The sequence below is a fragment of the Phascolarctos cinereus genome, unplaced genomic scaffold (genome assembly GCF_003287225.1).
Source record: "Phascolarctos cinereus isolate Bilbo 61053 unplaced genomic scaffold, phaCin_HiC Scaffold_2;HRSCAF=192, whole genome shotgun sequence".
In the NCBI taxonomy this organism is placed as follows: domain Eukaryota; kingdom Metazoa; phylum Chordata; class Mammalia; order Diprotodontia; family Phascolarctidae; genus Phascolarctos; species Phascolarctos cinereus.
The window spans coordinates 291,212,509-291,235,835 of NW_027555625.1; the positions used below are offsets into that span (position 1 = coordinate 291,212,509).

A 23,327-nucleotide genomic window follows, 5' to 3' on the forward strand; every position below is an offset into this window, starting at 1 on the left:
TCTCCCAGGAACTTTATAAAATCATAGATTTTCAAGCTGCAAAGGATGCTTCATTTAATCTAGACCAATTCCCTTTTTTACCTAATAGGGAAATTGAGACGCAGAGAGAGATTATGATTTCCCCAAGGTCACACAGTTTGGCTGAGCTGAAATTTAAACTTAGATTCTTTGATTCCAAATCCAGTATTCTTTTGGGTATGCCAGTCTTCTACAAACTACCACCAGCCCTTACACTTTTATAGTGTTTTTATCAGTTAAATCAGTAAATTCAGTGTTACATAACCAAATGTGATTGTAATGAGATTATTTTAAGTTTTCAATTCTTCTGGGATAGAATATATTATTTAAATATAGTTTAACATTCTTTTTATTCATTTTCTTCCATTAATATTTTTCCACTAAGGTGACACTTGTCAAAGTAAGATTCATATGTAAAAGTCCTTCCTTCAATGATAATACTTCATATTTTTAGAGTGAAAAGAAAATTGCTCCTTTGTGTTGTTAGCATGGGGCCAATATTACTTGTTTAAAAAATTTCTTTTTAGGCTGTTTGTAGTTGTCATGATTCTAATGTTATGTGGGAATAGGTTAAGTTGTTGTTTTGTTTTTTGTTTTTTTAATTTAAATTTGATTTCTGTCTCTGTGTAAAAACTTTCTGTCCTTTGGAAACTCAAATGTAAAGTAGGTGACTGATCTCCTGGGATTCAGTTTTCAGAGGTTTTTCCCCCTTCATTGCTGTTATGATGGTAGTCACTGAAATGTAATAAAGTCATAGAAAATAACAGGTTTACCTTTTTTTTTCAGGAAGTGGAGCGAGAAATATCATTCAGGACAGAATGTGGATTATATTATTCTTATTACAAACAAATGCTACAGGCTCCAACTATCTCAAAAGGTAATTAAATTAACAGGAAGTTTTATCTGTTGGTCTTTGGGTTATTTTAAGTGTAGTTCACTTGAAGACAATATTTTGATCAAAATTGTACTTTTAAAAATGAAATTACAGTTATTATTTGAGAAGTAGATGGAAGTCATTTTAAAGACTGTCCCAGATTCACAGGGAGACAGAATGGTGTGATGGCTGGAGAGTCCACTTTGGGTCAGAATGATAGAAGGACTGTCTTCAAGTCCAGCCTCTGAGATGTATTGATTGTGTGATGCTGGGCAGGTCACTTACCTTTCAGTGTCCTGGGCAGCTATTTAAGACAATAAATTGTAGAACAGTGGCTGATCTGTATTGATAGAAGGAATTTTCTCACCTGAAATTTCCGTCCACTCATGAAATCGTAGGTCTAGATAACCCTCCATTCCTTCCCCCCAACCCCTCAAAAACAAAACACCATTCCAGATTTATATAGCTTTTCCATGTTCATCTTTCAGTAACTCAGTACAAATGCTTTGGCCCTGAAAGAAGTTTTTATGTTACTATTTAAATACTGCTTTTGAAATATAGTTTTGTTAGGCATTTGCATTCACCTCTCACACACACACACACACACACACACACACACATGCGCACGCACACATACGTGCACGTGTACTCTTTGTCTCTGTCACACACATACCCTCACACACAAACAACTATTGTTTTTGAATTTGCTGGATTTTGAATGAAGGGTTGAATTAAAAAGCATTTATTAAATGCCTTTAATGTACACAGCACTGACTATAACAGTTTAAAAGCAGAGACAGCACCTACTGTTAAAGAACTCAGAATTTAATGAGGGAGGATGGCACATATAGGAGGTTTAAGTCAAATGGGAAAATGTCCCATGGTCTTTAGGGGGCAGTGGCAAAGCAGATGGTAATGCATCTTTTTTAATGTTGTTTCCATCAATAAAATCATGTCTGTTTCTGATTTTGAACCATTTGATAGTGCTAAGGGCTTTGTTGTCAATAACTTTCTTTTCTGAATCTTCGGTAGCTTTGATTGCTGGAGAGGATGAGGGGATAGCAGGAATGGGAGGTGAAGGACAGGACTTCAGTACCTGCAGAAGCAATCCAGGTTTCATCTTTGTGGCTTGGGTCTTGGGTTGATAGGGTGGGAGTGGGGAATGGGGTGGGACTCTCATTCTTAGGTATCCTGGGTTTGCTTATCATCAGTGTCTAGTATTGTTGGCAGTGGGGAAAATGGGCCCCTTTCCCCAGGGATTGCAGGGCTGGTTGGCTGGGAACACACTGCTATTCCCAGCATGTTTGGTTTCAGGAACCTTTGCTGTATTCATTGGAGTTTGAGGGCTGTTAGTTGTTGAGCTGGCATCAGTAGCTTGTCCTGCCTGGCACATACCTTCTCTTGTCCCTTAAGGATCCCTTGTACCTTTAGGTAGGCTGGCTGTTCTGCTGCTTAGTTCTCATACTGGTCTGCTTAAAGAACATTTCATTCAAGGGAAATGGAGAAATATTCAGTTTAAAAGCAGATAGCTTGGGAAAATAGAAAAAAAATAGTCACAATAGAATGTAAAATCATAATAATACATTTCATTATTCTGCTGTACTTAGAAAATGCTAAGATAAATACTGAAGGTCTCTATGGACCATAGAATAGTTGGTCATATAGAGTCGGTTTAGTAAATTTATCTGTGCCTAGAAATGTATATTCTTTAATTTTGCGTGCACACACACACATTCCTTTATTTCTCTTACCTCCTTTAATCACCCTTCTAAACTACCTCTTTTATTCCTTCTATTGCCCATTCACAAATCATACTTTTATATCTGACAGAAGTCAACCAAAAGGTTTTCTCCACTCTGTACCTCCATATTTGCTCAGAGTAGTATAGATGCTCTATAAGGCTTTAGGTATAGCAGTAGATAGCACTTGCTGTCCAAGTACCAGCAGTTAAATACAGAGAAGCTTCTAGATAAGTATAGAGAAACTTCTCAACAGTGGGTTGGTTTTAAAGTCATGGCCATGGCAAGCAATGAAACAGAGATAAGTTTTTAAACTAGCCCTTAGTAATATGTGTGTAGTCACCTGATGCTTTTGCAGTGACAGCAGAAAAAGGGGCAGAACGTACTAAGACTCATTTTTTCTTTCCTTAGCGCATATGTAAACTTAATTGTTGGCATGATAAATATGAGATCTTTTTCTTGGGACCCACAGTTATATAATACACACTTAATAAATGTTTATTGAATTTGACTTAAAATTTTATATACTACCAGAACTATATTAATATTTCCTCAGTATAAATGAGAATGTAAGCTCCTTAAGAACAAGGACTATTATATTTTTGTTTTTTTTTATCCTCATGCCTAAAGCATAGCCTTGGAGGATAAAGTGACCCTCCTTCTTATTAGTCCCAGTCTCTTATTTATCCTCTTTCTCTCCTATCCTCTCATACTCCTTCTAGGAACCTACCTGTACAATTATCCTCTCTCCCTAATTTTCAACCTCTTCTCATCCACTGACTCCTCCCAGATCTCTCCCTCACACTGTTCACCTATGTCTTGTTTGACTGCCAAACTCCTGCCAAACTTATTGCTTCAGATTTTTCCACCTCTAAATCATTTCTTCCCACCTCCAACCCCTGTCAGCATTTGAGTGGAACTGTTCCCTCCAAGGTTATCATTGAGATCTTTATTGCTGAATCCAGGGGACGTTTCTGAGTCCTCATCCTTCTTAACATCTCTGGAGTGTTTGACGTTGTTGATCATCATCTCCTTCTGGACGCTTCACCTGCCTCGCTTTCTGTGACACTGTGCTGTCTCTTCCTACATGTGGGACCAATACTTGGAAGTCCTCCTTGCTGGGTTATCATCCGTGTTCTGCCCATTCTGCACGGATGGACCATAGAACTCTGTCATACGACAAGCATTCATTAAGCATGTCTCAGGCATACTAAGTACTGGGGATGCAAAGAGAGAAATGAAATAGTTTCTGCCCTCAAGGAGCATACATTCTACTCAAGGAATCAGGAATGATCTCTTCAAGGAGGTGGTTTTTTTTTTACTATGGACAAACGACATGTGCACAAACAAGTAAAGACCACCACAACAATAATAACTAACATTTATATGTCACCTACCATGTGCCAGGAACTGTGCTAAGTGCTTTAAAAATATTAATTCGTTTGAATCTCACAACAACCTTGTGAGGTAAGTGCTATTTTTATCTTCATTTTACAGATGAGGATACTGAGGCAAATGGAATTTAAGTGACTTGGCCGGGATCACACAGCTAGTAAGAGTCTGAGACTGGATTTAAACTTGGGTCTTCCAGACTCCAGATCTGACACTTTATGTGCTGTGCCTCCTAGCCACCCCTGAATGCAAAATCTACAAAATGAGTTCAGAATATTTTGGGGATTAGGAGTGGAGGCAGACAGATAGACAAAGTAAAAAAAAGTCAGGAAGAGCGTCTTGAAGGAAATGGCACTAGAACTGAATGTTAAAGGGAGCTAAGAGTTCCACGAGGCAAACGTGAAGAGGGAGGATACTTGGGAAGTGTTTCATATCAAGAATAGCAGATAGGTTCATTTGGCTGGAGTAGAGATTGCATGAGGGAAAGTAATGTGAAACGAGTCAAGAAAGATAGATGAAGAATAGATTGTAAAAAGACTTTAAAATGCTAAGCAGAGGAGTTTCTGTTTTGTCTGAAGTTTGTTGAAGAAGATAGTGATGTGGCCAGACCTATGCTTTTGACGACTGTTGGAGGATAGATTAGAAACGGGAGAGATGAGAAGAAGAAAGAACTGCTTAGCTGAGTGGCTGTTGTAATGGTCTAGGTGAAAGATGATAAGAAATTGATTAGGGTGGTCAGAGGATGAATGCAGGTGGAAATTGGATGGGAATGTAAAAGATGTTGTGGAGGTAGAATTGATAAGACTTAGCAGTTAGATATGGGAGATGAGAGACAGAAAGGATCTAGGCTAACTTTGAGATTGTGATCCTAGATGACTGGAAGAATGTTGGTGCCTTTGAAGGTAATAGGGAAGTTAGGAACAGGGGCAGCTTTTGGGAGATAGATGATTAGCATTTTCAACACACTTAATTTGGGATGCCCATGGGATGTATAGGCAGAGCTGTCTAGCAGGTAGTTGGTGAGGTGGGACTGGAGCTCAAGCGAGAAATGAAGGCTGAATATTTATGTGGACTGAGAGCAATTGTACCATGAAAAACCCAGGGAAGAGAGAGTATCTAAGAGGAAGGAGTAGTCAGTAGCATCAAAAATAGAAGAGCAATCCAGGAAGATGAAGACTGTGAAAATTCCACTAGATTTAACAAATGTCATAGATTGGTTGGTCAAACTCATGTAGTCCATCAGAAGCATCATCATCATCATTCATGAGAAGTTGACACAGAAAAAACAAATTGCAAATGGATTAGATAAGATCACCCTCTTGGTGATCTCATCACCTCCTATGGATTCAATCAGATTTACTACTTAGATGACTCCCATATTTACATACCTGGTCTTGTCTATCTGTTGAGCACTGCTCTCAAATCTCCAGCTGCTTATTGAGCAGCTCTGCCTGGATATCCTGTAGACATATTAAATTCACCGTGTCCAAAATAGAACTCATTATCTTTTCCCCTAAGCCTGACCCTTCTCTTAACTTCCCTAGTTCTGTTGAGGGTGACATCATTCTTCTAATAACCTAAGTTTACAACCTGTCCAAGTCATCCTTCACTCTTCATTCTCATTCATCCTACCATATCTAGGCAGTGGCTAAGTTTTTGCCAGTTTGCCTCAACATTTCTCATCCATCCCCTTCCCTCTTCTCATACCACAACTATTGTAATCTAAACCCTCATCACCACTCACCAGGGCTTTTGCAGTAACCTCTTAATTGATCTGCCTTCATCTAATGTCTCCTTGCCAATTCAGCCTCCACACCAAATTCATATTTCTAAAGTACAGAGTTTTTGCTTTACGTAAATTCACATTATGCAAATATGATTGTGCAAAGAATTCTGAAAAAAATTAACATTCCCCAAAAATACGTATGTTAACTTTACTGTGCAGTACTTTGCTGTCTCTCTTAGATCCTGCCCCCTCAGCTCTGCACTCCCCAGCCTCCCATCCCTTACCCCCCAGTTCTCCACTCCCCTAAGTGAAAGCGGAACAGATAACTTTCACTGCTGCCACCAGGTCAGGGGCTTGGCTTGAGACATCCAGTGCCAAGAGAAGACACCTGTGTCGCACTCCGCCTACCTGTGTGTCTGCTGTCTCTCTGTACTTGGATACCATGTGTCTGTCTCCAGCCCCTGTGTTACACTTGTCCTCTCTGTGTCTGTGTCCAGCCCCATGTTTCTGCCCCTCACGTATTCTTCCTCATTTCTGGCTAGGCCCACACGTGGCTGGCCCTGGCCCCCCATGTTCCTCCTTCTGCTCTTGCTTCTCTGTCTCCAGCCCCCACATATCCTTGAACCATATACCAGCCCCTTCCTTCCATGAGTGCATGGCCCCTTTCCAGCCTCCCTTTCTCCCTCTTTCTCTTCCTCATCTGCAAGCAAATTCATATTATGTAAAAGTTGCTTAACACAGAGGTCTGCAGCATGGTCCACTTACATAAAGTGAAAACTGTTTTTATTGGTCTGACATGTCACATCTGCTCAAGAAGCTTCAGTGACTCCCCATTGCCCTTAGTGTGAAGTTTAAACTTGTCATCTGGGAAGAGAAGGGAATAAGCATTTATGTAACACCTACTATGTGCCAGGTAATGTGCTAAGTACTTTATAAACATTATCTCATTTTATCATTTGGGATTAAAAGCCTAGTAACTGCTAGAATTTATATATAGTGCTTTAAGGTTTGCAAAGTGCTTTACATATCTCATTTGAGTCTTGTAACAACTCTATAAGTTAGGTGCTGTTATCACCATTTTACAGATTTTGGAATTTGTGAGGGCACCAGCCTGAAGTGGAGAAGAGGTTATGATTAGGAAAAGCCTCATCTATCAAACTAAGATTTTAAGAGTCAAGAGATTAGGAAGAAATCATTCCAGTTATGTTCAAAGGCATAGAGATGGAAAGTTGCATGTAAGGAACATCAAGGAGGCTAGTTTGGCAAACCATAGAATATAGGAGAAGGAATAAGAAAACTTAGAAAGGTAGGTTAGAGTCAAGTTGTGAAGGACTTTAAATGCCAAAGAGAGGAGTTCTGTTTGATCCCCATTGGAATAGGGAACCATTGGAACTTCCTGGGGTGTAGGGGCTAACGTAGTAAGACCTGCACTTGAGGAAAATCATTTCTCAGCTGTGTGGAGGACACATTGGAAAGGGGAGAGACTTGAGGCATGGAAACCAAATAGGCTACTGTAGTCCAACCAAGAGGTAATGGAGGTCTGAACTAAGGTGATGTCTATATGAGTGGAAAGAAGGGTATGGAGGTGAGAGATGTTGTGGAGGTAAAATTAATTAGATTTGGTAACTGATTGGTGTGAAGGAGAGTGAAGATTTGAAGATAACTCCAATGTTGTAAGCTTGGCTGGATGATTTCTCCTAGCAGAAATAAGGAAGATAGAAATAAGAATAGATTTTGTAGTAAGGATAATGAGTTCTATGGATGTGGTAAGTTTGAGGTAACTATGAGATGTCTACTGGGCCATCTATTTGGAAATGTTTAAAATAGTTTCTGATGTGGGACTGTAGCTGAGGAGAGACCAGGGCTGGCTATACATTCTGGGAGTCATTTGCATAGCGATGATGAGAGAAAATCTAGAGAGAAACTCAAAGAGGGTCTAGGACAGAAGTTTGGGACCCATCCACAGTTAGGGGATGGCATTATGGTTGCTGTTCTAGCAAAGAAGGTTGCAGAGAATTGGGCAGACAGAAAGGAGGAAACCTGTAGAGTCACAAAAAACAAGAGAGGCAAGGTGGTCAACAGTGTTAAATATCAGAGAAGTCAAGAAGGATGAGGATTAAGGAAAAGGCTATTGAATTTAGCAGTTAAGAGATTTTTCACTTTTATTTGACTGATGACATTGGAAGCCAGATTGCAAGGGGTTGAAAAGTAAGAGGAGAGGAAATGAAAGCAATGAAAGTAGACAGCTTTTTTTTTTTTAAAGTTTGGCTTTGAAAGAAAGAATAAGATTTTAAGAACATTTATAAATGCAACTTGAAAGACAAGTAGAGGAGCAGTTAGCATTTTTATAATAACCCATTCTCATAACTTGTGAAAGTGGAACCACCACATTGGAATTCTAACACCTTAGTAGCTGATGCATTATGTGAAGAAGCAGAGATGGCTTTAAAATAGAGTTGCTGAATTTTATTAAGTATGCACTGGAGAAATCTGTACTGGAAGTGACACTATTTTGAAGGCACTGTATAATTGATTTTCAGACTCTCAGAAGGGAAACTATCAAAAGAATGGAACAAAGTCATGGACAGTGTAGTTACCAAAAACAGATGATCAAAAAGGCACCAGCAGCTACTGACTCATGTGTCTTGTTTCTCTTCTCTGTAAAATCTTTATGAGAATGATCTATGAACATATTAAGGATATCCTTGATGAAAGTAAGAGGAAGGAAGAGTTGGGCATCCACAGACTTTTTTTCCCCAAAAAGACATTGTGGACTGAAAAGTGTAGACAATGTAAGAACCTATTGCTTTTGTTTATTGATAACAGACAAGCATTTTGGTAGAATAAGACATAGTTTTAAAGGTTCTCTTCAATGTCTTTCAATGAATATGTTAAAATCAAGAAAGATTCTTTGGCAGATGCAATCACGTAGTCAACTTAGAGAAGTTTAATGGGTACCTGTTATTTTCCTGATAGTACATAAGTTCCTTGAGATCAGAGACCATTTAACTCATCCCCGGTACCAGTATTAAGTGAAATATAAAAGAAGGAGATGAATGATTATCAAAGATATTTGCAGTTGTTATGGTTGATGTACTTTGCAGAGGCCAAATGGAAGAATTCACTCATCAGTCAATGCATATGTCTTTGGCAGGCCCTCAAAATGGATTATGACCCTGAATTGAATAGGGAGAGAAGTGGGAGATGCATTGCAATTAGGAAATTGCATAGTGATCTCAGGCTACTTCTTGACACTCTGACCTCTTTCTTTAACATAACAATGATTCTGTATTGCTGCAAATCATGGAACATTGTGCTTCCTGAACCTTGCTTTGCTCACCTTGCAGGCTAGGGCTGATCCCCTGGGGAGTTTTGGTTCAATATTGGAGGGAAATGAAACCCTTCTGGAACATCTTACAATTAACAAAAGCCATTTAATAGGTATTAAGTACTTACTGTGTGTTAGCACTGTGGTAAGCATTGGGTCTACAAGGAAAGGCAGAAAACAGTACCTGCCTTCAAGGAGCATGCATTCTAGTTGAGGAGAGAACATATAAAAAACTAGGTTCATAAAAAGATATATGCATGAAAGTGATGAAGGTAATCTGAAGTGGGAAGACATTAGTAATTGAAGAGACCAAATAAAAGCCTCCTGAAAAAGATAGGATTTCAGCTGAGTCTTGAAGGAAATCAGGGAAACTAAGAGACTGAGGCATGGAGACATATGATAGAGTGTTTGTCTTTAAGTAGGTGAAAGTAGGCCAGCATAGCTAGGTGGAGGAGTACATAGAAGGGAGTCAGGTGTGTAAATATGCCAGAAAGGTAAGAAGGGACCTGTTTATAAAGAGCTTTAAAATATTTCTTTAATGAAATCTTTTTCTTTTTTACATCATCGTAGTTCCCCCATTGTCTTCCCCTTTCCTCACTTATAGTAGCCATGCCATATAACAATATTTTTTTTAAAAAGTTAGCAATATGAATATATTGAACAAGTTTAAAAATATGTGCAGTATACACTTTGTGGAGCTCTCACCTTGGCAGAGGGATGAAGTAGGAGTAATATCTTCTCATATCTCTTCTTTGGAGCCATACTTGTTCTTTGTAATTTTGCAACATTCACTTATGATTTTTTTTGGTGATTGTCTTTTTCCATTTATATTGTAGTCATTATGTGTATTGTTTTCTTGGCTCTGCTTACTTCAGTCTGTATCAGTTCATATAAATCTTTCCATGCTCCTGTTCGTCATATTTGTTATTTCTTACAGCACAGTAATATTCTGTTGCATTCGTGTACAGTTGTATAGCTGTTCCCCATTTAATAAACATCTACTTGGTTTTTAGTTCTTTGCTATCAAAAAAGGTGCTGTTATAAATATTTTGGTGCATATAGAGACTTTCTTCTTATCAGTGGTCTCCTTGAAGGGACCTTATAGCCCCTAGGCTTGAGATAAGCCTAGTAGTGGAATTTCTGAGTCAAAGGGTATAACAGTCACTTTATTTGAATAATTCCAAATTGCTTTCCAAAATGGTCTTACCGATTGCAGTTCCATCAGTGATGTACCATTGTTCCTATCTTAAGAAGAGCTTTTAATGCCAGTCACAAGGCATTATGTTTGGTCTGTAGCTCATTGAGCAAGGGAGTGACCTAGTCAGACCTATGTTTTAGAAAAAGCATCTTGGCTGCTGCTGAGTGGAGGATATATTGCAGTAGGGAGAGAATTAAGACAAGGACAACAATCAAAAGTCTTACAGTAGACCAGACAAGAGGCAATGTGGACCTAAACAAAAGGTTGTGGCTGTATGAGTGAAGAGAAGGGATTAATAGGAGAGATATTGTGAAGATAGAAATGACAAGATTTGGCAATGGACTGGATATGTGGGGTAAGTGTGAGTGAGGAATTGAGGATGACACTAAAGTTGTGAGCTTGGGTTACTGAAAGAATGGTAGTGCTTGCAGCTGTAATAGGAAAATTAGGAAGAGGGGAATGTCTGGGAGGAAAGATAATGAATCTTATTTTTCACTTGTTGAGTTTTGAATACCTACAGGGCTTCCTATTAGAAGCATCCAAGAGGTAGTTGGAGATATGTGCCTAGCTTGCGCAGAGACTAGGTCTAGATAAATAGATCTGGAAATTGACTGCATAGATGATAATTGACCCCATAATGCCTGGTGAGATCACCAAGTAAGATCCTAAAGAACAAAAATGAAAAGGAGGCCCAGGATGGAGGGAAGCTTGGGTATGACGTGGATAAAGTGGACAAAAAATGAGCAAAGGATACTGAGAATGAGTCAGTAGTTGGATAGACAAGGCACAGTCATGAAAACGTAGAAAGGAGAGTATGCAGAAGGGGTTGATTGACAGTGCCGTTTACTGCAGAGTAATCCTCATCTCTCACCTGGCTGCGCTACTTTAGGACTTCATCGACTTTTTGCCATTACTCCAGTACCTTTCCCACCCTGACTATCTCCTAACCTTTTCAGCTTCCTTTTATGTGTTGTCTTCCCCCGTCGGATTGTAAACCCCTTGAGAGCAGGGACTATCTTTCTTTTTTGTATTTGTATCCCCAGCGCTTAGTACAATGCCTGGCTCATAGTAGGTGCTTAAAAAATGTTTATTGATTGAGTGATTGCAGAGGTCAAGGAATGAAAAAAGACCATAAGATTTGGCAACTCAAAGATTACTGGCAACTTTGGAGAGGGCAGTTTCATTTGAATGATGAAGTTTGGAGCCAGATTGCAAAAACCGAGTAGAGGAAATTAAGGCACTGAATGTAGCTGACTTTCAAGGAATTTAGTTGAGAAAGGGAAGAGAGAGATGAGACAATAGCTAGTGTGGACAGAAGGATATAGAGTCAGTTTTCTAGGATGAAGGAGACATGAGCATGTTTTTAGACAACATGGAAGGAGCCGATAGAAATTAAAAATGATAGAATGAGGATGATAGTAGGGACAATTTGCTGGAGAACTTAGGAAGGAATGGAATCTGGAGCATGTATAGGGGGGTTTGCCTTGGCAAGAAGGGCCACCTTTTAAATTTTGGACTGAAGTAAAGGAAGATGTCTGAGTGATATGAGATGAACAGAAGGAGAGGAAGGGAAACTCTAGGCAGATGGTCTCATTTTTTTTCCATGAAGCATAAGATGAGGTCCTTGATTGAGAGGGTAGGAAGAAGAGAGGCTTGAGGAGAGACGAAAAGGTTTAGGACAGCTGCTGTAGAGAGGGGTGTAACAAAAAGATTGTGAATAGAATAGAATGTTTGTCTTGCTGGAATGAGGACCCAGTTGAGATCAAATGACATAAATTTGTAGTAAGCTCAGTCAGCATAAATTAGTGATTTTTTTTTCCAGTTCTGTTCAGCAGTATTTGAATATAGGTAATCAAATGTTGGGGTTTGGTAAAGCATGATTGGGGTATAGGATAGTGTAGACTTGATTCACTAAGAGGTCAAGACTGGGGAGGAGAGTATAGCCAGTACAGAGTTGATGGTGAACTAGAATTGATGGGAGTGAAGGTCATGATGAAAATGAAGTAGATGTTTGGAGGTCAATAAAACATAGAGAAAGATGGAATGATAAAATATGATTAGATAAAGGAATTTCAGAGTTCTTGAATATGGAAGTGAAATATTTGTGGGTAAAAAACAAGATGTGTGTCCATCTCTGAGTGTGGCTGAATTAGAGATCAGTAGGTCATAGGAATAGAATAGATTAAGAAACTGGGAACTGGGACTCAGTTATCTGGGGGGATATTCCTATCCCAGAAATCCCTTAATATGAGGGCAGGAATTGAGTAGGGGAGAAATACTGTGAGCCTAACACTGAACTTATTGAGGAAGGAAGAATGTCCTGGGGGATCTATAGAATATCTGGATTGGATGTTGAAACTTAAAGGAGGAGAGCTTGCTTAGTGAAGATGGTCAAGGGAGGGTCATTAAATGGCAGTAGGAAGCAAAGAGGTCCTTTTGGGAGAAATTATGTGGATAAGAATTACAAAAGATGAGGTAGTAGGGATGGATTGGCATCTACATAGGGAGAAGGAAGTAGCGCTGTTGAAGTATAAGCCACTGTGTATGCAAAGGAAAGCCCTGTAAACATCAAGATATTAGTCAGTCCCATACACCTGTTCTTTTTCACATTGATTATACTCTACCTGCATGGAAAGGAAACAGTCTTCATTGTGTAACCTCCTAACCCTATTTACCACACCATTGTGTAAATCCTGCCCAATTGTTGTTGCATGAACCTGTTCTGTCTTTTCAGAGGCTTCAGTGCCGAAATATCATCCTAATAAATCCTTTATGTTTGCATAGAACTTGACAGTTTTCAGAGCATTTTCACAAAGATTATCTCACTTAATCTTTGTAGCAACCCTATGAGGCAGGTGGCTTTATGTGATTTTTTTATAGATGAGAAAACTAAAGACTTAGATTATAAGTAACATTAATCTACATTACCAGGTTACATGTCCAGTAAACAGCAGAACAGTGATTGGAACCCAGATCTTATTCATAATCTAGTGTTCTTTTTCCTATACCACTCTGTTTCTACTTTAAAATTTTGAGAAACGTGTTTTGTGTTGGAGAAAGTAAATGATTTGATAAGAGAGTTTCATCATCAATATAATTCTAGAAAATCATGTTATTTAAATCTATACTATTTTAAAGAATGAATACAATTGATTTAAAATGTTATTTTTTCTAATTTTTAAATGTTTACTGTAGGTCTCCATGGATTGATATATGATAATAAAACTGAGTCAATGAGGACAATTAACATCCTTGAACGAATGAATATTTACCAGGAGGTTTTTCTCAGCATTTTATATAGAGTTCTACCCATACAGGTACACTTTGGGTTTCTTCTGTGTCAATTAATATCATCACATGAAAGTGACAATTTGCTGTTTTGAGTTGCAGTTCCTATTTTGGTTCTTCAAATCTGTATCAGTTATCTATAAATCAGCTTTTAAAATACATATGTTTTCACTTGCATGGTCTTTGTTTTTTATTAATATGTTATAATGCATTTTTCATGTTCACACATATACAGAGATATAGCATGCAATAACATAAATGTGTAGTTTAAAAGATATTCACTTTAAAAGTTAGTATAATCTCTTATTTAGCTCTAAGGGAAAACAACTCCTATTTACGTTAGTGTCAGAACTCAGGAGCCTCAACTCATGAAGAGTAGAGACAAGTTTTTTTTTGAAACAACAGTGACCTGGGAAAATGAGGAAAAATTGGACTAAGTTCAGACAAAATTATTTGAATTGCAGAATAACACAGAGGACCTCGTTGGGCTATTCTTTGCCCATTGCTGGCAGGAGGAAGTATTGCTAGCAATTTCTTGGATGCAGAGGAGAAAAGTGGGCTCAGAAGTCCTTGAACTTAGTGTTGGGCTCCTGACCTAAAAATCTTTTATTTACTATTTTTTATAAATTTTTGATGACAAGAGGAATTAAAAAAAAAACTTTTTATGCTATACTTCTGTCTTACAGACATATTTAGAGCCTGTTTATTTTTATATCTACACTTTATTTGGACTCCAAGCAATGTATGTCACAGCTCTTTATGTAACCAGCTGGCTTCTTAGTGGAACATGGTTGTCAGGGCTGTTAGCAGCTTTGTGGTATGTTATAAATAGGTGAGTTGGATTGATATTTCTTTATATATACATATTTCTTTTCCTGGATGGTAAGAATAAAGATTATATTTAACAGCGTAATATGGTGGACAAAATGTTAGACTTGGAATAAGGAAGACTTGGATTCAAATCCTGCCTCTAACACTTAAAATAACTCTGTGATCCCTATAGATAAGTTTTGAATTATAGTTTCCTGATTGCTAAAATGAAGGTACTAATACCTGTAGTTTCTACCTGAGAGTTATTGTGAGTTTTAAACTTGCAAATCCCTTCATAAATCTTAAAGTGCTACGTAATTGTCAACTTTTGTTACTTATAGAAAAAAAAGAATTTGTTATTTTCTGTCCAACAAATAATGGCTTATTCAGTATTTTTCTGATGAGAGTTATTCTCCTTTCAGAATATTTATTTTCTGATTTACTAAAATGAAAAAAAGTCCAATTTGGATGTAAGTTGGCCTCTACTTTATTTCAGGTCTTCTTCACTTCCTGCCTGGATTACTATAATAGCTTCCTAATTGGTCGGTCTCCCTACTTTGTCTCTCTTCTCTCCTATACTGATAGGAATATAGATAGCTATATTCCTTCATATAGCTAGAAAAGTGATTCTAGGAAATCTGCTCTTTTGCTAAATCTGTTAAGTGATTCTAGGAATTATCCTAGCTAGGAAAGTCTGACCATGTCACTGCCATACTCAATAAACTTCAGTAGTTCCTTACTTCTGGGATCAAATAGAGAATTCTTTGGCCCTTCGCAGCCTTGCCCCAACACCCTCTTTCTATCCTCATTATATATTATTCCCCCTCCCATATTTTGTGGCCAAACCAAAGCGTCAGTCTAGCAAGAATTATTCCTCACCGACAATGTCGATCTCCCATACTTTGAACAGGCTGTGCTGCATTCCTGAGATTCACTCCTTTCTCGTCCCCACCTCTTAGAATCCCTTCTTTTCTCCAAAACTCAGTTCAGGCGCTGCTTTCAACATGAAGCCTTTCCTGAGGCCCCAGCTGCAAGTACCCTCTCCCCATTTATTTTGTATGTACTTATTTCTCTGAAGCTCCTTGAGGGTGGGAGTTATTTAATTTTTATCTTTATATTCCCAGCGTGATGCATGCCACGTAGTGGGTACTGAAAAAATGAATACCAATTGATTAGGTTTAAGAGGAAGCAAATTTTAATCTGAGATTTGTCGTTAGCTTCCCATGTGATCTTAGGCAAGCCATCTGCCTTCTCTGTGCTTTAGTTTGTTCATCTGTGAAGTGAGCAGAATAGTACCAGACTTTCCTACCTTGTGGGGTTCTTTTGAGGCTTAAATGAGATAGCATAGAATGTGCACTTAATAAGCGTTTTTTGCTCAATTGAATTGAAATAATTTTTAAAGCATAATTCACTATATAGAGGCAACATAATGTTAGGGAGATTAAACTTTGAAAATTATAATCTTACAAAATAGGATCTATTTGCAAAATTCTATATATTTAGCTGTTTTTCAGGTGAAATGAAATATATTGCTAGATCTAAAGCAACATAATTTAATATGAATAGAGTAGTGCTATTATAATGAGAAGTCTAGCTGTAGAAGGAATAATGTTTTTTAACTGAACAAAATTATTTAATGGCTTACATAGTTGCTATGAAGAGTAGCTATTTAAATTTTACTAATGATAACTTATGAGAGATTTTTTGATATGCAACTACAGAGACAACCTGTTCAGTGATCTTCTGATTTTCAGTATCAAGCAAGGGATAAAAGAGGATGATGAATGCTTACCAAAGGTAAGCACTATCATAGAGGAATCTAGATGGAACAGGGATTCCATATAGATGGTCAGATCCTCCAGATGCTTCTGATTCCTATTGACATTGTGTTGATAACATCATCTCAGAATACTACAAGGTTCTCAGTCAGGCCAGTTAAGAGATTGGCCTAACAATGTACACAGGGAAAAACTAAGTGGATAAAGAATTCTTTTTATATGGATTGAAGCATGAGTTTAGTGGACAGTCTGTTGAGTAAAATCTCTGTACATGTATCTTGGACAAGTACTACAGATAAACAATGGGCTGGGCACAGAATTAAATATACAATTAATTGCATATCTATGAGAAATTATATGCTGCTTTCAGTAATCCCAAACTGATCCATGATGCACAAACCCATCTTTCCAACAGTAGTTTTATTCCAGTGATGCCACATGGCTAAAAGCCATGAAATACCATGATCTCCAAAGAATGAAAATTGTGAATGACCCTAAGTAGAGAAATGCATACATGGTGAGCACAAGTAGGCTGGAGTATATTACCATTGATGACTTATATGCAAGAAATGGCATAAAAGATATTATACAGGAAACATATGATCAGAAAACAAAATAAACCAGTTGTGTAATGAATGCAATAAATAACAAATAGGTAAGACACGTACCTTACTTGTCCCCACAAAAATGTTAAAAGGCCTTGAGAAGGGGTTTTTAATTTTTTGTGTGTCTTGGACCTTTAGTTCAGTAAGCCCTTGGACTACATTTTTAAATGCACAAAATGCATAGAATTACAAAAAAACCAAACCTTTGTGAAAGTAAACAAGTAGTTTTTTTCCCATCCAAATTCACTGGCCACCTGCAATCTATCCAGGGATTGTGGACCCCAGATTAAGAACCGCTAGGCTAGAGAAGCCCTTGAGCACATTGGTAGACCTCCATTGGGGGATTTACAAGACCAAAGTCAGTAAAGATGAGAGACATAACAGGGTTACAGTCTGCGCCAGAAGTGAGAGTATCCAAAGTAATTAAATCATAATCCATTTAAGTAGAAGTTCTTTAATGATCCCTACAATAAATAAGTACAAAATAAGACAAAATGAAATGTAGAGCCAAGTCCAGCTAATCTGTTTGTAGCCATTTGAATCAGATGGTACCTTCATGTAATTTCTTAATTTTAGCAAAAATTTTAAGAAAAGGAGCCTTCTTTTACTGCTGTTTCTGGAAATTTCTGTTTTGTGCAGAATAGATACCACAAGAGTAGAGTTCACCATTCCATTGAGAGAGAACTGGGCACTACCATTCTTCGCAGTTCAAATAGCAGCAATTACATATTTGCTCAGACCACACTTACAGCCTCTTTGCGAAGTAAGTTCTTAGTATCTTTTTTTTTAAAGGTTATCCAGTTTGTTTAAGCAATGTCAGAATAGCTGACAAATGATCAGAGGACCCTCATGTAAACAAATTATTCTCATTCCAATCTTTCTTATTTAACTTAATTTGTCTAGGTCTTCCTCCTTTGAACTCTTTTCCTCTAGTGGAAATAAAATGTTTTTATATTCATTTTCAGATACATGGTATACATAACCTATTCTTGAGCAGTGATGATAAACCCACCAGTTTCATGTAAAGGTTGATCCATTCATTGCTCTTCCGATTTCAGACGTACTGTGTGAGAGTGTTTCAGTGTGGAATGTTACATTAGGAGATTTAGAGCGGAAGTTTTTAGAGTAATAGTTTGTAGCTATCCAATAAATTTTGAATGATGTTTATTAGTTTAGAGAGTCATTATTTTCTGAAGAAATCTGTATATAAAAGCTTTTGCCACTGGAGACATGTAAATAATATTAAAAATTTTCTTTTTCCAGAGGCTGACTCTTCTTGCAGTGTTCATATCTACTTTTCTCTTTAGTCTAACATGGCAATTTAATCAGTTCATGATGTTGATGCAAGCATTGGTTTTATTCATACTGGACTGTCTGAACATGCTTCCTACAACAAAGGTAAACTTTGCATTTTTCTTACTGTATGTTCAGTGAAGGTATTATTTTATTCAATATTTATATCTAAGAATTAGACTAGCTACTTCAGTGCCTACTGATTATAATTTAAATCATAGTTAAATTTCATTTTTGTGAATAAAGTTGACTACCTTCAACTATTCATGGGATAGAAGTAATATTTTACAGAATCTAATTTGACCCTTGTTTTATCTTTGTTCTGCATGTTTTGAGTTAGAACATGTAATTGTTCTTATTATAAACATATTTAGGTTAACTTTTAGTCCTTTTTGAAAATAAACTATATTTAAAAATAGAAGAGAACCATCTTAACAGTACTTTGTACTTTGTTTTAGGGATCTTAGTGTGTTAAAAAAAATACAGTTGCCTAAAGTCACACGAAGGTCCTGAAAGCCTTTAATCTCTTTCCCAACCAATGTTGTTGCCATAGGATCTTACTTCTAGACTTCGAGATGATAGAATGAAAAGTGTACTTGAGTCCCAGCCCTGCTGCTTACTGTGTGACCTTGACCAAGTTACAACCTTTCCCCATTTATTCCCTCATCTGTTAAATGGGGATAATAATACTTCATACTGCCTACCTCACAAGGTAGTTGTGGGAAAGTGCTTTGTAAACCTCAGAGTGCTTTATAAATGTGAGTTATCATACACTGAGTAACTACTCAGGTTTTTTAGCTTATTAATTTTAACTTCAATTTAGCTAGTGTTTACTGAAGTCTCACTTTGTACAAGACTCTGCTAGGTACTTGTTAGGGGTAAAGATGAATAAGATAGTCTTCCCCCCCCTTTTTTTTTTTAAGGCAGTTGGGGTTAAGGGACTTGCCCAGGGTCACATAGCTAGTAAGTGTCAAGTGTTTGATCTGAGATTGGATTGAACTTAGGTCCTCCTGACTTCAGGGCTGGTGCTCTATCCATTGCTCTATCTAGCTGCCCCTAAGATAGTCTTTTTACAGCTGGAATTCTAATAAGGGAAATCAATGAGCACAAATAATTTTTAATTCGTAATTTAATTCATAATTTTGTAATAGAAAGAAGTTAAGGAGTTTTATACTTAAACATTAATTTTAGCACTGACAGGCGAATATTTGTCTAAATAATTTAATTTTAATGAACAGGCATTCAGCACACTGATTAAAAATTAAATGTGGGCATAATTTCATGTAACATGTAAAGGTTCACAACATCAAATTAGATTACTATTTCAGAAAAAATAAAATTACCAAACTATGCTTAGTGCATACCATGTACAAAGGACTGTGTCCTTAGTGTGGGATATGGAGTAGTATAAATATAAGATGTAATACCTGCCCTCAAGGCCCTTACCAAGTGGTTGGGAGACAAAATGAAAATATTAAAAGATAATTAACAACCTAGGGAATATACACTAGGTGATGTCAAGTATTCAGAAGAAAGAAAGGCTTCATGGGAGGTAGAGCCAAGATGGCAAAGTAAAGGCAGGGGCTCACCTGAATTCTCCCCATTTCATCTCTAGATGACTTTAAAGTAATGCTTCAAATTGACTTCTGGAGTGGCTGAACCAACAAAAGGTTGGTGTGAAACAATTTTCCATCCCAGGACAACGTAGGAAGTTGGCAAGAAAGGTCTGTCTCAGTAGGATGGTTGGACTTGGAGTCCAGCACAGACCGCATGTGCTAGGGCACCAGCAGCAGGTCTTGAAAGCAGTTCAGCAGCAGCAGCAGCAGCTTTGGGAGCTCTCAACCTACAGATAGTAAGCGTGCCATACAAGTGGTCAGAAGGAAATTACAGGAGACTCTTGGCAGGCACTGAATACGTGACTGTCACATTACCCATATACAGGTCTAGGTTTCAGTCTCACAGCTAAGAGGAATACTAGCTAACTATTGCTGGTGGCAGCAGGGGTCCTGGTCAAAGTTCCAGGGCGGAGAAGAGTGCTTTTGGTCACTCACAGGCCAGGAGAGCAGTGACCACATCCTCTCCTTAGATCATACCACATTGGAAGAACCAAAAACCTACAGTTCTTCCCTCCCCCCCCCCCAACAAGCTCAGAAAATAGCAGCAGAAAAGGCCTGAGGCTTGGGAGAGTGCCCCCTCCACCTGGGAGCAGTGCCCAACTTTAACATAGAGTTGTAAGTCAAGAAATAGGCTGGAAAATGAACAAACAGCAAAAGAAGAACCTGACCATAGAAAGTTACTGTGGTCACAGGGAAATGTGGTCACAAACCCAGAAGACAGTGAAGACAAAACTTCTACATACTAAGCTTCAAATAAAAATGTGAATTGGTCAGAGGCCCAAAAAGAATTCCTGGAATGGCTCAAAAAAGTATTTGACAAATCAAGTAAGAGAGGTAGGAAAAATTGGAAAAAGAAATTAAAATGGTACAAGAAAATGATGAAAAGAGAGTTAACAGCTTGGTAAAAGAGGCACAAAAAAATACTGAAGAAAATAATGCCTTAAAAAAACAAAATTGGCTTAATGGAAAAGGAGGTACAAAAGCTCACCAAAGAAAATAATTCTTTAAAAATTAAAATTGCGCAAGTGGAAGCTAATGACTCCATGAGACATCGAGAAACAATAAAATAAAGTCAAAAGAATGAAAAAAATAGAAAAAAATATGAAATATCTCATTGGAAAAATTAGATTGAGAATCTAATGTGAAATCTCATTGAAAAAAAAATTAGCTTGAAATAAGAATGTTGAGAGATAGTTTAAGAGTTATTGGACTGCCTGACAACTATGATCAAAAAGAGTCTAGACGTTATATTTCAAAAAATTGGCCTAACATCCTAAAATCAGAGGACAAAATAGAAATTGAAAGAATCCATCAGTTACATTACATCCTGATATTATAGCCAAATTCCAGAGTTTCCAGGTCAAGGAGAAAATATTGCAAGCAGCCAGAAAGAATAAATTCAGATATCATGGAGCCATTGTCAGGATAACACAAGATTTAGCAGTTTCTACATTAAAGGATCAGAAGGCTTAGAATATGATATTTTGGAGGGCAAAAGAACTAGGATTACAATCAAGAATTATCCACCTCACAAAACTGAGTATAATCTTTCAGGGGGGAAATGGATATTTAATGAAATAGAGGACTTTGAAACATTATTAACCAGAGTTGAATAAAAAATTTGACTTTCAGATATAAGACTTAAGAGAAGTTTTAAAAGGTAAACATGAAAGAGAAATCATAAGGGAGTATATAAGGCTAAACAGTTTATATTCCTATATGGGAATATGATACTTGTAACTCTTAAGAATTTTATCATTATTAGGGCAGTTAGGAGTCTATAACTCTAGCAGTCTCAGTGAAATGGATGAATAATTATAAAAACATAAATTGTCCAGATTTAAAGAAGAGATAAGAGGATACTTAAATAACCCTTTATGAGAAAAAGAAATTGGGCAAGCCATAAATGAGCTCCCTAAGAAAATAATCTCCAGGACCAGATGGATTCTTAAGTGAATAATACCAAACTTTTTTTTTTTTTAAGGAGGCAATTGGGGTTAAGTGACTTGCCCAGGGTCATACAGCTAGTAAGAGTCTGAAGCTGGATTTGAATTTGGGACCCCCCTGACTCCAGGGCCAGTGCTTTATCCACGGTGCTACCTATTTGCCCCTCAAACATTTAAAGAACCATTAATTCCAATATTATATAAACTATTTGGGGAAATAGGCAAAGGAGTGCTACCAAAATCCTTTTATGACACAAGTATGGTGCTAAATCAGGAAAAGCAAAAACAGAGAAAGAAAACTATATATTAATTTCCCTAATTTGTATTGATGTAAAAACAATTTAAAATATTAGCAAGGATTACAACAATATATCACAAAGATCATACATTTTGACCAGGTGGGATTTATACCAGGAGTGCAGGGCTGGTTCAACATTAGGAAAATTATCAGCATAATTGACCATATCAAGAACAAAACCAACAAAAATCACACAATTATCACAATAGATGCAGAAAAGACTTATGACCAAATACAACATTCATTCCTGTTAAAAATTTTGAAAGCATAGAGATATATGAAGCTTTCTTTAAAATGGTAAGTAGTATCTGTCTAAAGCCATCAGCAAGTATTATCTATAATGGGGATAAACCAGAAGCCTTCCCAAAAGATCAGGGGTGAAGCAAGTTTGCCCATTATTACCACTATAGAAATGCTAGCTATAACAGAGAAGAAGAAATCAAAGGAATTAGAATAAGCAATGAAGAAAAACAACTTTCATTCTTTGCAGATGATATGATAATAGACAGTGAATCCTAGAGAATCAACTAAAAAACTAGTTGAAATAATTAACAACTTCAACTGAGTTGTAGGTTATAAAATAAACCTACGTAAATCATCAGCATTTCTGTATATTACCAACAAAATCCAGCAGGAAGAGATATAAAGCAAAATTTCATTTAAAACAATTGTAGATAATATAAAATACTTGAGAGTCTACCTGTCAAGACAAGTCTAGGGACTATATGAACACATTTACAAAACACTTCACACAAATAAAGCTAGATCTAAATATTTGGACAAATGATTGCTCATGGGTAGGCTGGAGCCAATATAATAAAAATGACAATTCTACCTAAATTAATTTACTTATTCAGCACCATACCAATCAAACTACCAAAAATATTTCAAAAAGCTAGAAAAAATAGTAACACAATTCATCTGGAAGAACAGAAGGCCAAGAATAACAAAGGAAATCAATTTTTAAAATGTGAATGAAGACTGTCTAGTAGTATCAGATCTCAAACTGTATTACAAAGCGGTAATCATCAAAACAATCTGGTACAGGCTAAGAAACAGAATGGTGGATCAATCAGTGGAATAGAGTAGGTACGCAGTAGGTACGCAGTACATGGTAGAAAGTGACCGTAGTAACCTAGTGTTTGAAAAACCCAAAGATCCAAGCTTTTGCAACAAGAACTCACTGCTTGACAAAAATTGCTAGGAAAACACTTTGGCAGAAACAAGGTATAAATCAGTGTCTTACCATATGCCAAGATAAGGTCAAAATGGGTACATGATTTAGACATAAAGGGTGATACCATAAGCAAATTGGGGAGCATGGAATATCTTACCTATCAGATCAATGGATAAGGAAGGAATTTGTGACTAAACAATAGATAACATTACAGGAAGTAAAATGGATAATTTTGATTACA

General features: G+C 37.2%; 1 protein-coding gene across 2 annotated transcripts in view; it reads left to right on the forward strand.

The window, feature by feature from the left end:
* DPY19L3 (dpy-19 like C-mannosyltransferase 3) overlaps positions 1-23,327 on the forward strand; it is a 106,775-nt gene that overhangs the window by 29,424 nt on the left and 54,024 nt on the right. For both annotated transcript variants that reach the window (XM_020985051.2, XM_020985052.2), the window contains exons 4-8: positions 805-895; positions 13,471-13,592; positions 14,250-14,395; positions 17,396-17,519; positions 18,020-18,154. In XM_020985051.2, coding sequence (XP_020840710.1) covers positions 805-895; positions 13,471-13,592; positions 14,250-14,395; positions 17,396-17,519; positions 18,020-18,154 — 618 coding nt within the window. The remainder of the gene's footprint in view (positions 1-804; positions 896-13,470; positions 13,593-14,249; positions 14,396-17,395; positions 17,520-18,019; positions 18,155-23,327) is intronic.